The 18,007-nt window shown below is 33.6% G+C and overlaps 1 protein-coding gene across 7 annotated transcripts in view; it reads left to right on the forward strand.

The window, feature by feature from the left end:
- The window catches only part of Tcf12 (transcription factor 12), a 356,155-nt gene that overhangs the window by 314,146 nt on the left and 24,002 nt on the right, over positions 1-18,007 (forward strand). For 3 of the 7 annotated variants that reach the window (XM_026384772.2, XM_077800290.1, XM_026384779.2), the window contains 5 exons: positions 5,259-5,332; positions 6,334-6,405; positions 7,164-7,370; positions 15,981-16,095; positions 17,011-17,173. In XM_026384772.2, the coding sequence (XP_026240557.2) occupies positions 5,259-5,332; positions 6,334-6,405; positions 7,164-7,370; positions 15,981-16,095; positions 17,011-17,173 (631 nt within the window). The remainder of the gene's footprint in view (positions 1-5,258; positions 5,333-6,333; positions 6,406-7,163; positions 7,371-15,980; positions 16,096-17,010; positions 17,174-18,007) is intronic. The other 4 variants (XM_026384775.2, XM_026384780.2, XM_026384774.2 and 1 more) reach the window with 3 other exon arrangements.

Raw genomic sequence — 18,007 nt, forward strand, 5'->3', positions numbered from 1 at the left:
GAAAAAGAGAAGGAGCAAAGCAGTGCTTCTATTTAATATAAGGAAAATTATTTTTGTATTTTGTGTGGCAATGACCTGTTAAAGTAAAAACTCCTACCCACTATGTGCTCTCTACACTTTCCCTATACTTTATGCCTGAATGTTAGTCATATGCACATTCTCACAGAGAGAGCTTCTATTCAATATATGGAATTTATTTTGGGTCTTGTGTGGCAATGACCTGTTATCTAAAATAAAAACTCCCACCCACTATGTGCTCTCTACACTTGCCCTATTCTTTATGACTGAGCATTAGTCATATGCACACTCACACATAGGCAGCTTCTAAGGCAGTCATTCTTAAATCCCCTTCATTTTTCCTCTAGAATTTTTATAAGCCATTTCTACATAGAGAGTGCTTTTGAGAACGCATCTGAGATATTGTATCACTTAGAATGCTTTAAGATGAAAGAAAAAGAAGTTCTTTTCTCAGCTAGCTTGAACAATAAGAATTTTATTATCTCATGTGGCAAGAAGCCCATAGCAGGCAAGGTCCTGGCCTTGTATGTCAGATCTGCTCTGCTTCTTAGCATTTCTCTCTCAGGTTTAATGTAAGACAGCAAATCAGGGTACTGCAGACAAACATAACAGGATTCAATAGAAGAAAAGGAGCCGTCTCTTCCTTGTCTTTAAGAAACCCTTTCCAGAAGCCTCTTGAGGAGATTTCCCCTCCTGTCTCATGGGCTAGCACTGGGCCTAACATAGTTACTTGCAACAGAAATGGAACTACCATGTTCATATTAGGTTATCAGGATTTCGCCCCAAAGCTAGGAATAAAATTATTCTCTCCTTGGTTTATACTAAAAAAGGAAAGGCCCACCTTCCTACTCCCTTGTGAACAAAATCAGACCTCTGGGTGCAAGGTAGAAGAGAGGAATGGTTGTGTTGACTCTTGACATACTTGGTGTTGAATGAGTTGCGTGACTTGTTTTCAGTCTAGTTGAAAAAGTTAAAAAGAGCCACAGAGTTCACTCTAACTGCATGGTCAGGATAGATTTCGTGAGAAAGAGTAAGATTTTAAAAGGAGAAGAAGGACTGTTTCTAGCTTAAAGTAAAGAGCTCAACAAAGGATCTAGATGTGAGAAAGTGTATGAACTATTTATGCAGAGTCATCAGGTAATACATTGAGAGGGAAAAGCTGGCTGGGGCCAGGCTGTGGAAAGCAGAGCACTGGATGCTACCTCAGAGGATAGCATTATTCAATCTTTTCCAAGAATGGGAGAATCTTACTGAAGTTTGAGTTTAGGGTAAGATTACAAAGAGAAACAACCAACAAAAAAAGAAAAAAGTATGAAAAGTGGTCATATGCATTCTCTCAACCACACAAAATGTTGATTTCTATTCCCTAAGTTTATTAAATAATTGTAGTAGGTGAAATACTAAGTCCTACTTGAAGCAAGAGCAGATCAGAAATACTGAGTGCTTTTTAGATTTATTGATCAGGGTCTTTCCAGATTTTCAGCCAAATAATTCAGCTATTTTATCCTATTTACCCAGCTACCTTCTTTTCTGTAAATGTTTGATAAATTTTAATATCAAGTAGATTCATTATAATCTTTCTAGAATAAGAGCTAGCTTTTTTAAAGTGGTAGACAGTAAAAAGCCCAAGCAATTACAGAAATTGTTCCCTACATAGAATAGTTCTCACCTAATGAAGGAAGCAGAACCCCAACCCTTACTTCCTTTCACCAGGTGAGAAGGAAGGGAGGCAGTACACTTTCTGAATCAACCCTGAGAATTCCAGCCTTCACACTTTTCTTTTTCCATATTCTTGTATTAACGCTACAGTTGATGATTGCAATCTAGAGACAGCAGTGTGATTCTAACTTTAATCTGAATGTTTTATTCACACACAAATGAAGCTGTGTAGTGTCAAATGCATGTTTAGCATTATGATCTGTGTCCAGAATACTTTTTTTTTTTTTTCATTTAATGCATGGTAAAGCTACCATCAGAGTTGACAGAAATATCTCATTAATAGAAAGACCTTTAGGCTTATGAATTACTTTCATGTCTCTCTTTTATATATATATATATATATATATATATATATATATATATATATATATATATATATATTTTAGTTGTAGATGGACACAATATCTTTATTTGTTTATTTTGATGTGGTGCTGAGGATAAAACCCAGTGCCTCACACATGGAGGCAAGCGCTCTACCACTGAGCTACATCCCCAGCCCTCATATCTCTTAATATCAGCTTTGTGAGGCAGATTAAAAACAAACCCAAAAATCTATGTGTTCCTATTTTGTAACTCAGAGTTCACAAGATTACTTGATACTACATATCAACCAGATTATAGGTCAACTAATTCCCAATATCCACTAAACTTCTGTTCTTTCTCCCTTTCTTTGAGTTTTACCAACCATGGTATTGACTTCTACTGAGCTAATTCTAAGCATCCAATCATCCCAATTGCATGAAATTTTGAAATAACAAAGTGGAGTTACAGGAGCTCTGTCCATGAAATAAATTTAGCTTGGGATTTATATGAAGTTCAAATAGATATCTGCTGCCCCTCAGTACTAGGGATTGAGTCCAGGGCCTTATGCATCCTGTGTGAGCCCTCTACCACTGAGCTACATCCTCCCCACCACCACCACCACCACCACATTTTTTCATTTGTTTAGTTTGGTTTTGTTTTTTGTGTGACAAGGTTTCAGTAAACTAAGTTATCCTATCTGGCTGGCCTCAAACTTTCGATCTCCTGCCTTAGACTTCAAGTAGCTAGGATCTCAGGCATGTGCCACCACGTCCAGATCAAACATATATCACTAATTCAACACTGTTAGTTGTTTAATAAGTGTATAATAAAGGGCAATCTAATCTATAATAATAGCAAATTAGATTTAAGTATGTTTGTATTTTTTCTAATTGAATGAATTGTATCGTTTTTTTCATAGCACCATCAAAAATGTATGGAGTTGGGCTGGGGATGTGGCTCAAGCGGTAGCGCACTCGCCTGTCATGCGTGGGGTGCTGGGTTTGATCCTCAGCACCACATAAAAATAAAGATGTTGTGTCCACTGAAAACTAAAATATTAAAAAATTCTCTCTATATATAAAAAAAATGTATGAAGCTAAGGCTGGGGTAGAGCTCAGTGGTGAAACACTTGGCTAACATGTAGGAGGTCCTGGGTTTGATCTTTAACACTACAAAAGATAGGGGCAGTGATGAATGTTGATTATATCTTATCCAAGTTAGTGTAAATATCTGATTTCTTAACACTAAACTAATGAAGAACCACAAAAACTGTCTGTTTTACAGAGCATCTATATGCATACTAATGATTCTGAGGTGCTTAAATATAATAAAACTTGTTGATATTTCCTACAAATTAAGTAATTTGATGGTCCAGCTCCTCCTTGATCACCCAAGGGGATTGAGAGAATAGTGGAGCAAAATAATTAAAAAGTAAAATATTATGAACGTTGAAGTTTTCTTTTCAGTAATTTAGGGGCTTCATAAATAGATTATCCTAGCCACCTAAAATTCATAATTCTGCATCAGTTTTTGGTAAATCCTAATATACTGAAATTGTGATAAAACATTATAAAATAAGCCCACAAGTTTATTTCAGTGGTCATCCATAATTTTGGGGGGGTGTTTTTTTTGGGGGGGTGGGGTTAGTACTAGGGATTGAACTCAGAGACACTCAACCTCTGAGACATATCCCCAGCCCTTTTTTTTTGTATTTTAGAGACATGGTCTCACTGAGATGCTTAGTGCCTCATCACTGCTGAGGCTGGCTTTGAGCTTACAATCCTCCTGCCTCAGCCTCCCAAGCCAATGTGATTATAGGCGTGTGCCACCGGGTCCAGGCTATTATCCATAGTTTGTATAGTTGGTTACATTTGTTTGTCTTGTTATGGTCCTCAAAAATAATTTGTTTATAAGTTTAAAAAAATGTCAAAGGACATAATGATATATCTTTTTTCCCTGCGGTTTTAGTATTGAAATTTTATTTGTATGATCATAACATGTGTGTTATAATTAATTGTAAAATCTAATCCGATTATTAAGAATCTTTGTATTCAACTTTTCAAATTGCAAAATTTGTGAGATTGATGGGAATGCAATTATTGGTTATTGAGTAAGTAAAGGTGCTGTTCAGCTAAAATTAGTGTGATAGTTTGTTTACTTTTTTTCTAAAATAGCAAATAAGTTGTGGTGTTTATCCTTAGCTTCATAAATATGGAAAATGGACCTGCAACAACAGACTCTTTGGATCACAATTTAAATGTCACTTAGCAATACACAGGGCAAATTAAATAAACCTTTTAACCTCCAATTTTAGATTTCTAATGCAATTCAGGTTGTCACTGAAGCATGTAAAAAGAAGAATAATGCACATTTAATTGAATAGTCTTTATTATTTTTGGTAAATAACTTATTTTCAAGTGAACAACCATTAAATAGTGAAGACTTTTGATCAATTGTTTTGTCTTTTTCTTCTTAAAGCTATTTTGTCAAGACTATTAAAATATTGCATTCTGCTCAGTAAATGGATGAATTTTTTAATTTTATTTTCCTTATGGCATTTTCTTTTTATTTTTGATTCTAGGGATCAAACCCAGGGCCTTGTGCATGTGAGGCAAAGTGTTTCATTTTTTATGAACTTAAACTCTTTCTTTTTCTATATTGTTTTTTATTGTATTTTTACTTTTCTAACATTGAAGAATTAGCAACATTTTTTAAAGTTTTTATATAATGGTATTTTTCAAATTAAATAATGTATTTTGGTATAGACTATGTTGGGAAATTTTTAAACAGATAATCCCAAATGTAGTTGCAGTTATTTGAAATTTGTTCATCCATTCATTGCTAAAGGCACTATCAGTTAATATTTCACTTTGTAAAGCAAATTTGACCTTTTTAATTAAAGATCATAAATATGTGCATACCCTTTAATTTGGAAATGCTACATATCTTGAAAACATCTCTCTTCCCTATCCTGAACTAGGAATAAAAACAGTAATATATAAAGTATAATTTTTTTCCAGCTCTTTACATTGTTGTAATTATAATGAAAGATTTTTTTTTTTAATTGGGGCATATGAGTACCCAATACTGTACTGAAAGTTGAAAAAAAATTCATGTGAATTTACTTACATTTATGGAGTGTCCTTACTCTATCCTTTAAAACATTATCAAGATAACTGAGTTAACCCACACTTTTGGGTGCTTTTGGATTTTAACAGGTACCAGTCAGTGGCCCAGACCTGGAGGGCAAGCTCCTTCATCCCCAAGCTACGAAAACTCACTCCACTCCCTGGTAAGAGCCTCTTACAAGTCATTACAGGTCTTACAGGATTTTAGCTATAGTTTGGAAGGGTTTTTGGTTTTGTTTGTTTTAATAAATCTTGTGTAACAATGAAGAAACAGTAGGATAGCATTACACACGAATTCTTTGCTAACAAATGGCCTGATTTAGTTGAACAATATGACACATTGGGTGTGCCTTTACCATCTGTTCTTTGGGACATCAGGCTTCTGGTGTCAGGACAGCTGGTGTTAAGATAGTATTGTAAAATTTTTATTTCTTTGACAAATCTAGGGCTTCATTTTTCTATGCTTTTATGTTTCCACATCAGAGGAAACTTTGAAAAAAGAGAAGTAAAAGTAAGAAAATGAAATCCAGCAATGCAAAATCATGTAATGCTGTGTATACATTATGTTTATGTTAAATTTTTTAAGTAAATGTCAGTTATTTTTGTCATGAAATATTATTTCTCGCATTTTCTTGTAACAAAGATTGTATTGTGGAAATCATACAAGCAAAACACTGTTTACTCATCAAAAAACAAAAACAAAAATAGGAACCTTCTAATTAACTAAGGGTGAAGAATTTGTGGTAGAATGTTAACCGCTGTTGCTTTTGTATGCTTACGTTTATAACCCAGAATTGCAAAGTATAATAAAAACAAAATAAGGATGATCTGATCAAATGCTAAGTCATGCTATCATTCAATAATTTCAGCTTGCAAATAGAAGTGTTCTTTTTCTGTGACTAACCAGAACAGTTTAAATTGAGGGAAAGTTTTCTTCTCACATATTTTGCAAGCAAATAGAAGCAACATGTGCTGTTTAGATGCTAACCTTGTAACTTCCCTGTTAAATTCCAGCCTTCTCATACTTTAATACAAGTAGATCTCTCAGGCTCCATATTAACTTTACTAACATGTTATGCCAACATGCACATCAGCTATTTCCTCATCTCTTTTGGAGTTAATCTTAACCTGTGCTTTGCCTCCTGTTCTGTCTTGACTTTGCCAGAAAAATCGAGTTGAGCAGCAACTTCACGAACATTTGCAAGATGCAATGTCCTTCTTAAAGGATGTCTGTGAGGTACTATTTCTTTTGGATGGTGCCTTTTTTGTGTTTCAATTACCTATACTTCCCATTATTCATTTAAAATCATCAAGCTGTACAGACTCCAGCTGTACAGACTCCAATTGACCATTTCAACTTTTATAGTAGTATATACAAATAGATTTTGTCTTATATTGTTGAGTTATTCTTCTAAAAAGAGCTCTACTGGCATGTGCTTTTGATTTTTAAAATTCTAATATGTTTGTGTATGGGACACGTGTGTATCCACAGACAATGTCATTTCTTCAGTTTTGTTAAGAGCATATCTTAGATCTGTTCACCATTTAAGATAGGTATGCTTTATTCACCTAAAACAAAATGATAGCCTAAATTTGATGGATTTTCCCAGTTGACATCTTTCAAAGATCATTATTAAGGTGCAGTTTATCCTTTTTTATCAACTGAAATTAAATATTGATGTAATACCCTTTCTCTTTTGTAGAAGCTAAAAGAAATACACCTTGTAGTAGATTGGTAAATTGATCCTATAAAACAGTGATTATTTCTGAAGCTTCAAAAATTTAGCATAGCCTGCAGTCCGCCTTTCTTTTGTTGTTTATAGTGCAGGTAGTTGGTTTTGAAACTACTTGATAATGCATTTCACTTGCTGTCTTTCATATATCCCAAAGTAGGAAATACAGCAGTTTAATAAAGTTAACAGATACCAGCAGTAAGCTCCATGTTGTTGGTTTTTTTGTTTTTTGTTTTCTTTTTTTTTTTTTTTTTAATTGTAGCAGTCTCGAATGGAGGATCGTTTAGACAGATTGGATGATGCTATTCATGTGCTACGGAACCATGCTGTGGGACCTTCCACCAGTTTGCCTGCTGGTCACAGTGATATACACAGTTTATTGGGACCATCCCATAATGCACCAATTGGAAGCCTCAATTCAAACTATGGAGGATCAAGCCTTGTTACCAACAATCGATCCACTTCAATGGTAAAATAGTACTTGCCTTATTTGTAATTATCCCTGAAGCTTATTATCCTAAATGTTTTCAATAATATCTTTGAGGAAGAGGATTGAAAGTAAAGAGAGGCTCTTAAGAAATTTCCTTACTGTTTTGGGCAGGGTCATTGGCTGAGTAATCCTGCTATGATCGCATACGAAAAAAAACAAACCTTTTTCCTAGAGATCATTTTAGCTTAAATCTGGACTTTTTTCCAGACGTGTAATAATTTGGGCCATAGTTTGTATATTGAGATAGTGAGTAGGAAGTCTGAATATCAAAACAGTGAAGCAAGACTGGATTTCAAGGATTTTCATCTAGAAAAATTGTTACTATTATAATTTGGAACCTGCCTTCAATGGCCAAAATATATGAAATTCCAACTTATATAGGTTCAAATTTAAACTTTACTCCCAAATGAAGAAAAAATGAGACAGGGAACAGCTGTTATTTAAGTAACAAAGAAAGGAAATAGTTTTAGATTAATCCCCAAAGAGAATAAACTAGCTCAATCCATCTTTGAAAAAACATGGCAATTCTTTGGGGTGCAGGGAATAAACCTCTGCAGCCGTACACATCAAAAACTCTATTACATTATTTTCTATCCAGATTGTCTTTTAAAGGAATGAAGTTCTTTTTGAACCTGATATTTAACTGATACCACGTGTTTGGATGTTTATAGCATGGGTTTTAAGGTTCACTGCATGCTGTGAAAAAGTCTCCTATGAAACAGATTTTTAGCTGTAAACCATGTGATCAAGGCTAAAATGCACCTATCATTAGAATAATTAGGAGCTCTAAATGCTAAAGGCTTGTGTTCTGTAAAATGGGATTGCTTCCAGATTTCCACATTCATATGTCAGACAAGCCATTTATATTAATTTTGGAGCCTCCGAAGTAAACATCAAACAAGGCTGCCTGGTATCTGAGGACAGTGTTTTCCACAATGTGGGTGACATTGGATGCTTGCATATCTTAGCAACTAGGTTTTGTTTTTTGTTTTTTAATATTAGGAAATCTTGAAATTTAAGCTCCTTTTAAATTATTTTTTACTGATAAGCTAATAAATGTGAAAACATTTATGAATAATTAAACTTATGAGAGGATAATGTTAGTAGTAGTAGTAAAATAACTTGAATGGTGCAGTAAGACTAACAGGAGAGTGTTTTGCAAATATGAATGTAGAACATCAAATTAATTATTAGCAATTTGCTGAGATGCTATTTAATCTTATTTAGTAGAGTGACTTGGAAATTAGCATACTTGAAGTCCAAATTGGTCTCAGCATTTACAGTTCTTAATTTCTTACCTCTTTTTGTGTGGGTGTCCTAGGGATTTAACTCAGGGGCACTTTACCACTGAGCCAAATCCCCATCCTTTTAATTTTTTTATTTTGTGACATGGTCTTACTAAGTTGCTTAGGGCTTTGCTAAGTTGCCAACGCTGGCTTTGAAAGGAATCCTTCCTTGTCACTGGGATTGTAGGTGTTCACCACCATGCCCAGCATGTATTATTACTTACTTCTTAATCATATTTGATTCTTTACTGTTATTAGTAACTTGTCTGCCCCAATATTTGATGTATTTCTTCCCAACTAAGTACAGAATATATATGAAATGGAACTTCTGTCTTGAGGAGATTGTTTTACCAACTTTGTATATACCTTAAGAGGAAAAGAGATATTTTTAATCTAGACCTCCAAAGCCATGTAAATATATAATACATTGTAAAAGGACTGACGAAGGGAATAATGTCATTAGATATTGCCCTGAAGCTTTTAATTAAGACAGTAACTCCCACTTTATCCTATAAGAATGTGCCTACCTGTTCTAGGTAAGTTAGCAAGACCCTGTCTCAACATAAAAAGGGGTAGGAATGTAGCTTGATGGTTAAGTGCCCCTGGGATCAATAACCAGAACCAAAAAATAAATAAATAAATAAGAATGTGCCTGCCTGCTACCTGTTCCCTAACTTAGAACAGCAACCAAAGGAGTGACCAGAATATTCCTAAAAAGGAAGAATCTCCAAGTATTCTAGAAAGAAGAGTTTTCTGAATTATAGGATAAGTCTGACTTAATGGAAGCAGCAACATCAAGACCAGAGTAACAAAACCCATGCTACTGCTCATAGTGTCTATCAAGATCTCTTCAGTGCTGCTATCCTTCTTAGAGAGCACAGGCCTATTAAAAATTTGCCAAAACATTATCTTCTGTCTCCATCCTATCCAGACACAATCACTAGTACTTCCCAGCACTGGAGATCATATATTTCTGCCAAGTTTACACTCAAAATAAAAAAGTGACTAGCTAACAAAATCTGACACTGTCAGGTGAGTCAGTATTTATCTCCCATCCTTCTAAATGAGCCTTTTTTTTTTTTTTTTTTTTTTTTTTTTTTTTTTTTTTTTTTTTTTTTTTGGCAATGCTCATGATAAGCAAGTACTCTAAGTACTCTACCACTGAGCTACATGCCCAGCTCAAGGGAGACTGTTTTATCCTGGTGGCTCTCTCCCCTGTCTGAGGGCTTCCATCAGTACTGCCAAAAGCCCTTTGCTTACACACTGAACACCTACTTACATGGAAATCAACCCTTGTATTCTTACAAGGTGTGTAATTTGGGCATGGGGCACATTTTTGTGACTATTTCATCCATTTCCAAGGGTTAACCACCTCCTTTTATTGTCCCTTTATCACCTCCATTATTTTCCTGAATGGTCATATCAGAAATTACATAATTTCACATTATAAAATTACCATTTTTTTAATCTTCTTTAGAAACTTACATACTTTTTTCCTGCATTATCATAAGTTAATGTTTGTTTTAGGCTCCTAAAAATGGAGGATACAGTTAAAGAGTAACTAAAGAATATCAGTTTATCAATAATTCTGTGTCACCATATAGAATTTGTGAGATCAACTTCTTTTCAAAAACATTTTGTTTTCATCATTCCATTTATTTCTCTCAAGAGAGTAGAATATTCTAATAAATGTTTGCAGAAGCTCCATAGAACATTCAGATGTTTTTGTTATAATGGAATTTTGTTGTAATGGACATTGTAGACCCGCATCCTAATTGTAAAGTTTAAATATGATGCTGGTTTCTTTCTTGATACTTAGAAAAGGGTCAACACATTTTTTTTCTGTAAAAAAGCCAGATAGTAAATATTTTCAGTTCAATTCTGACATTGTAACATGAAACCAGCCATAGACAATATGAAAAAAATGGGTGGGTGCAGCTGTATTCCAACATAACTTTATTTATATATAAAAAAAAATACAAACAGGACAAGGCTTAGCCTTAGACCATACTTTGCCAATTCCTGACTTAGAAATAAATTGACTAGTAATTGACTTACTAGTACAAATAGCATGTTTCGTTGTGTTGTTGTTGTTGTTGTTTTCTTTTTTTTTTTTTTTTTTTTCTTGGAGCCCATGACTTTTTGCTTGTTTTGTTTTAATGGGTATTTTGGGAGTTTTGTTGAAATACTTAAGGTGACCGAGATGTATTACGAATGGAAAGAAAGGAATTAATGGCAGAATAAAAGTGGTCCTACTGTATCCCAGCATAATGGGCATAAGAAGCTGAGACTGTAGGACTGCTAGAGCCCAGGAGTTCAAGGGTAGTCTGGGCAAGATAGCAAGACCTGTCTCAAAAAAGGGGGGAAAAATTGGTACCAACAGCTTGATCCCCCTCCTGCAATGTGAACAAATTAGTAATCAAGTTTACTTGCAGTGTAAAGTCTGTGTGTTCAAAACAGTATCCTTGGTCAAGGAAATAGGTTTGTGAGAACCCCTTCTCTATGGGGATGAACCCAGGTTTCATGCATGCTAGGCACGTGCTTTGCCACCTAGCTACATCTCCATCCTCTTGCTTTTAGTTATAACAGAATTATGCCCTTAGGTTATCATTAGTATTGATTCATAGATGATCCATCCTATTATTAATATGTGAAATAATTGTTTAGGGTTTTTTTCCCCTCCAAAAAAAGTAATATTTCACATCAAGGTTGGAAAGACTTTTTACTTGCTAAAAATATATGTTAATAGGAATCAATATCAAAAGACTTAATGTTGGCTATTGTTTCTTTTAACTGGATATACTTGAGTAGCTTCAGAGTTTAAAATTAAATGAGGTTTTAATCACAGAAGGCTTTTAACATGTTTTCATTATAAAAAAAAAATTAAATTTCCTGGAATATAATTATATCAGAAAAAGAAACTAGGAAATGGATAATTTCTATTCCTTTTTATAAAATTAAACAGCCTGGCATTTTTTGAATATTTGCTTTTATTTTTGAATGAAGTAAATGTTTTCATTTACTTAATTTTCTGTTCCCTTTCCATTTTTTATATATTTCTCCATATTTGCCTGAAGCAAATATAAAACTTACAACTTTCTGTCAAACACTCTCATTAGTATGTGATACTGACATATCATTTTAATTTTTAGGACTATTGAAATGTCAGCATTTGGCTTTAGTTTTGCTCCCATTTATTTTTTTATTTTTTTAAAAATTTTTAATATTTATTTTTTAGTTTTTCGGTGGACACAACATCTTCGTTTGTATGTGGTGCTGAGGATCGAACCCGGGCCGCATGCATGCCAGGCGAGCGCGCTACCACTTGAGCCACATCCCCAGCCCCCCAAGTTATTTATTCCAAGTTTATTCTTATTTAGTAAGAATAAACTTGGAATAAATTGCTGACAGGAAGAAACATTGTTAAATGAAAAACTGAAAATTAATAGAATCATTGATTTCATTTGAGTATTATTATACAGCGGTCTCAGAAGCATGAAGTTGTACATCAACATTTATTTGCTCATAGCTGTAATATTTAAATAACTAGGCCCAACAAAATAGCTCCATCGTAGCACATCTTTAACAAAAGGTACTTAGTTTTTCCTCAGTGATTTCAGCTTCAGACCAGATTAAGCTTAAAATCCTGTATACTTGATACAGATCTGAAATGTTCCTTACTGAAGACACAGTATAAAATTTCATCCATGGAGTCTTTTAGTTTCAATGTTAAAATTCCTAGGGAAATTTAATCCAGACTCGTCTGTCAGTCTGTCTTTGTGTGTGTGTGTGTGTGTGTGTTACTAAGTTTTTGTTGTCAGGCAAATAAGGTAATATTTTATTCAAAATTATCTCAGCATTTTGGTCACTCTTCAAAATAAATTTGAAATCTTCTTAACCTTCCATCAGGGCAATAGTTACTTTTAATACCATGGGTTTCATCAGCTTACATTTTAGTGCTTTTTTAAGGGGTTTGGTAACTTTTTTAAATCGTTCAAAATGTTCTTAAAATTTGAAAACCATGCAAGTTATACATTTATGGAAATATTTTTTTCATAAAACAAATGGAATATTGCCAAGTTTCTAGTGTAAAACTCTTCAAATAAAACAAAATACATTGGGGTAAATAGAGTATAAAGATGCTTTAATCGGCCTGTAGCCTAATACTAATTTAAATCGTTTATATTCATCGAGTAGTACAAATTATTAGACTAGAATCCAAAATCAGAGAGGAATTTATACTCAGTATTTTCAGAATGTCCCTTAATTCACAAGACCTCTTATTCATTGATTAATTAGACTTAACATTTTTCCATTCTGAGTGCTAAAGCCATTGGCCGAATTAGATGAAAACAAGTCCCTTGTTGGGTGCTCCCACAAAAGTCAGGCCATACACAGATTATGAAGAATCTGTATGCAGGATGATGTCATTTAATGGGACAGGCCTTTTATTCTGAAACAGGGCTCTTCATAATAATTGAAATTTAGCACATAGCAGGCCCAGGGGTTTGCCTTCACTGCTACACCCTCAGTCATGGCAGCCTGTCAGCTGTATGCTAACGAGGTGAACAATTAAACAGGGTTCTATCTGGCTGGCCCCACAGGCTCTAGGCTCAGACAAAGAACTGTTTATACACCTGTTGTGAGTGTAGATGGCCATTTGAATGTGGAACAGCAGATTAAAGGGAGAATGTGGGAGCAGGGAGAGCAAGGGTTAAAAGGAACAATAAAAATTGTGAAAGTCAAATTCTCCAGAAAATATATGAGGGCCATTTGCAAAGGGAGTCAAGTTACAAAGAAAAAGTTCCTGCTAACTTCATTAACATGAAAAACTCCAGACATCAAGCTTTCTGCTAGTCCTGGACCATTTTTTAAAGGCTTATATTTTTACTGTGTATACCAATTAAATTTGCTCTTTTGGAAGTTGGTAATGTAGATTGGCATGACCATGGAGGCAAAAATATTTTCTGGCATTTATATTCTAAAACAAATTGATCGATCTGACATTCCTTAAAGAGAAAGGTAGAATCCTTAAAATTTGTTGTTTAGATAATGATCCTATGTCTGCCAAACACTTCATCAAGAAGGTGATAGAATTTTTTTATTATTATTTTAGTTCCCAAAAATAAAAAAAAAATATTTATCCTAACTAATGAACTAAAAGGTTAAAATTCAGCAGATACGTTTTACCTTAAGAGAGTGAAAATTCATAGTATTACTGTTCAATGGTATTGTCTTACAGAGCTATTAGATTCGTTTGTATAATAGATAGTAAATATACATATGTTTTAAAGTTTAAATTTGTATATATATATATATATATATATTTTATACATGGCAGTAGAATGTATGTATTTTGACAGGATATACATAAAGTATAGCTTATTCTATTTAGGATAAAGTTTATATTTTAAGAGATTATCTTCTTCTAAATTACCTGTGACCGCTCAAAATCCTAGATAAGAACAGAATTAGCACGTATTACCAAAGATCATGGGAAGTTTTAAACCCATTATAAATATAAACACAGCTTTTGCTTTGTCCTGCAAAGATTTCCTGAGCTGATCAAAAATGTTCTGATATTTTATCTTAGGCATAGGCCTAGGTTTCTAAGAGTCCAAAGAATTTATAGCTATATGTTTTGTTTATCCCATATCTATTTTCATAAAATGGAATTTTGAACTTACCTTCCTCTTATATCACTCAGTAGTCCATAGTTACAAGAAAGCATCCTTATGTAAAGTTAGGATACCTTTGAGAAGAGTTTCATGAAACATTTTGAGAATAAATTTCTTCTTTACTAGCTATTAGGCTAAGTTCTTTAGATTTTTCTCAAGCTTTTTTGGGGGGTATAGGGGAAATCTTAGACTTTTCAAAACTTTTAGGGATGGGAATGGGGTTTGAGGACTATCATCATTTTTTTTTTTTTGGTCTCTTCTAGTTCTAAGATTTTATGATTTTAATGCAGATGAAATTTATGTGATTCAGAAAAAAAGTTATAATCAATTCTTGAATATCCAAGAGAGCAGTGACAAAAATTATTCTTAGCAAATCCTCAAAAAATTTTAAATGTATCTATGGAATACACTAAATGGAGTTTTAAAGAATGCATTAAAGATATGAAGAAGGGTTAAAGATAGATATTTCCTTAAAAGTATTGTGGAAGAACTGATATATTGTAATCAGGTCCACTGCCAAATGGCCTGTATTGCCTAAAACTGCTTTGGTTCCTTTTGTTTAGCTCACAGGAAACCAAAGGATAAACTTGTGTAGGGATATTTATACTTCTTAGGGTAAAATCCATACAAAGTCATAAAAGATAAAAGCTTTATTAATTACTCAAGAGGGATTCAAAGCCTAACAATTTACTAGGATTGAAGGATTTATTGAAAAACAGTGGTTCTCGTGTATAACTCCAAGCAATAAACCTATTTAATTAAAGGCTTAATCTTCTAGTTGACACGTCTGCTACTGCTCTAATAAAAAGCTTCATCTATAATAAGTTTTTCTAAAAATATTGCAGTAGCTAAATGCTTGAGCTATTTTAATGCTTTACCTTTCAGGTTTTTGATTAAAGTTTAATGTAAACATTTATTGCCATTTTTGTTGCCTGGCAAGGCAGAAGTTTGTTAACCTTAAATTCCTTCAGTTTCATGCTGCTTTTGCCACTCTTAAAAAAAAATTGAGGGGAGGTAGTTAGAGAAATAAAAAAATAAGATAACTGTATATGGGGGAGGCACACCAATGTTAAATACAATTAGTAGTTGGAATGTAGCTGTATTTTGTTAACTACAAGGTCACACATTTTTTAAATATTTAGGTAGCATATGAAGTAGACTTTCAGATTTATGTAGAATCAATAATAGACTTTTAGTGCTTTATGGTTTATAGAATGTTTTTTTCTCTAAAAGTTCTTTTGGCTTCTAACAACAATACTGTGGAATTTAAAAATTTGAAAGTTACAATTTTTTTTAGAGTAACATTTTGATTTGATTTAAAAGCAGTACTATATTTTAAAATTTTCATCAAAACCCAGAAAAGTCATCCAAAAAAAGTTGCTAAATTCAGATGAATGATACTGTTTTCTCTATTAAACCTGTAAAAGAATTTGGACAGAGTGTGTTATGGTAGCACACACCTTTCGTTCCAGCTACCGTGGTGGCTGAGGCAGGAGAATCACTTGAGTCTAGGAGTTCAGAGCCAGCCGGGGCAACAGAGGAAGACCCTGTCTCAATACCAACAACAAATATGGATAGTTCTTGACCTCTTTTTTGTTTTTGTTTTTGTTTTGTTGTTACTTTAGGTTGGAACTCACCGGGAAGATTCTGTCAGTCTCAATGGCAATCATTCAGTCCTGTCTAGTACCGTTGCTGCTTCAAGCACAGACCTGAACCATAAAACACAAGAAAATTATAGAGGTAACTATAATCCGTTTTCAGCAGTAATAGAAACAGATATCATCTGGAACACTGTCACTTTCTCACTGTGTATCTAACATCTTTGAATCAAATCATCCCAGGTGGTAGAATTTCAGAGAGTAATATTGCTACATGAATATAGATGGTATTTATATATTTAGGATTCCTAAAAGATATATATTAATGGATAGAGCCATATGCACACCATCATTTAGTATTTATTGGGTTTTTTGTTTGTTTTTGTTTGTTTGTTTTTAACTTGCTCCTACTTCAGTCATGTCCCTTCCTTAATTATTGCCTCTCATGAGTGAGCTTGTGTGGTACCTAGAGGCAGTAAGAAAGATATTTCTGAGTATATTGAGAATTATGAATAATGGTAACTGTAGTTTATGGTTTTTTAAATTTCATTGAAGAGACATAATTTTGATAAAAGGGAAGCTATTCTCAATGTTAGAGTCCATAAACAAGTACAAATATATTGGTAACATTAAAAGCCACCAATTTCTCCCAGTTATATTTAGCCATGATGCCTATTTTATTGTGTTTATGTGGGGAAATGTTAAGCTTATTTTATTTACCTTGGCAGCATCTTAAAAGTCTCAGGTTGGGCATAGTGGTGCATATGCCTAATCCTAGTGACTGGGGAGGCTGAGACAAGAGAATTTCAAGTTCAAGGCGAGCATAGGGAACTTTGAGGCCCTGTCTATATATAAATAGATATATAGATACATAGATAAATAGGGCAGGGATATAGCTTAGTGGTAGAATGCCACTAGATTCAATCCTAAGTACTGAAAAAAAGAAAGAAAAGAAAAGAAAGAAGTTAATTTCTAGTTTCTCATACCTTCACTTGTTAAATAGTATATGAAAATGAGTCTCATCTTTTATTTTCTGTTTCCTTCATCTCTTTGTTAGGTGGGTTGCAAAGTCAGTCTGGAACTGTTGTTCCAACAGAAATCAAGACTGAAAACAAAGAAAAGGATGAAAACCTTCATGAACCTCCTTCATCAGATGACATGAAATCAGATGATGAATCCTCCCAAAAAGATATCAAGGTCTCATCTAGAGGCAGAACAAGGTATTTGTTAGTATCCAGGTATTAAATTTCACTCGTTTGCTATAGATGAAGTTGAAGGGTTTCGTGTATTTACTGCCAGCTGTGTTCTAGATACTGTGTTAGAATTTTTATGTATGTTTATTCCATCATCCATAAAAGGGAGAAATATGAAGGCTTAACTCCAAAATTTTGTTTTCTATTATACCACACCATTTTAGGGTCTGCATTGAAAAAAAGAATCACATTTCTTGCCTCAGTTTGCTTTTGGTCTGTAAAACAATACAGGAGGAAAATTGTATGGTACAGACATTTAGATATATTCAGGCAATAAATGTTCAGTATATTAATTTAAGAGCTAAGTATATGATAATACTCCTGTATAGTTTAAAGCAGGTGTCAGTGGACTTTGGCTTATGGGCCAATGCAACTCACTGCTTACTTCATGAATAAAGTTTAATTGGAAAACCACCATACCCATTTGTTTTCATGTTGTCTATAGCTGTTTTTGCTTTACATTGACAGATTTTAGTAGTTATTATAGAGACCACATGGTTTACAAAACTGAAAATATTTACCATCTGGTCCTTTACAGAAAAGGTTGGCTGAGTCCTGATTTAAACAAAAATTTCATAAAACTATGAAAAGAAAATGCTTCAATACAGACTGTTGTTGGGGAAACTTGTATAGAAATTGGACTTGACCTTACTTTTAAGTAGGGCTATAGAGACGTATTAGTTTCAAATGATTTCCAAAGTCTTTCTTCAGATTTTTCTTGGAATTCTACATTAAAATTAGATAATTTAGTATATTTGCAATACATCGTGTTTGTTAGTATATATCCATTTATCAGTAATA

Source organism: Urocitellus parryii, chromosome 6, assembly GCF_045843805.1.
Source record: "Urocitellus parryii isolate mUroPar1 chromosome 6, mUroPar1.hap1, whole genome shotgun sequence".
NCBI classification, from domain to species: domain Eukaryota; kingdom Metazoa; phylum Chordata; class Mammalia; order Rodentia; family Sciuridae; genus Urocitellus; species Urocitellus parryii.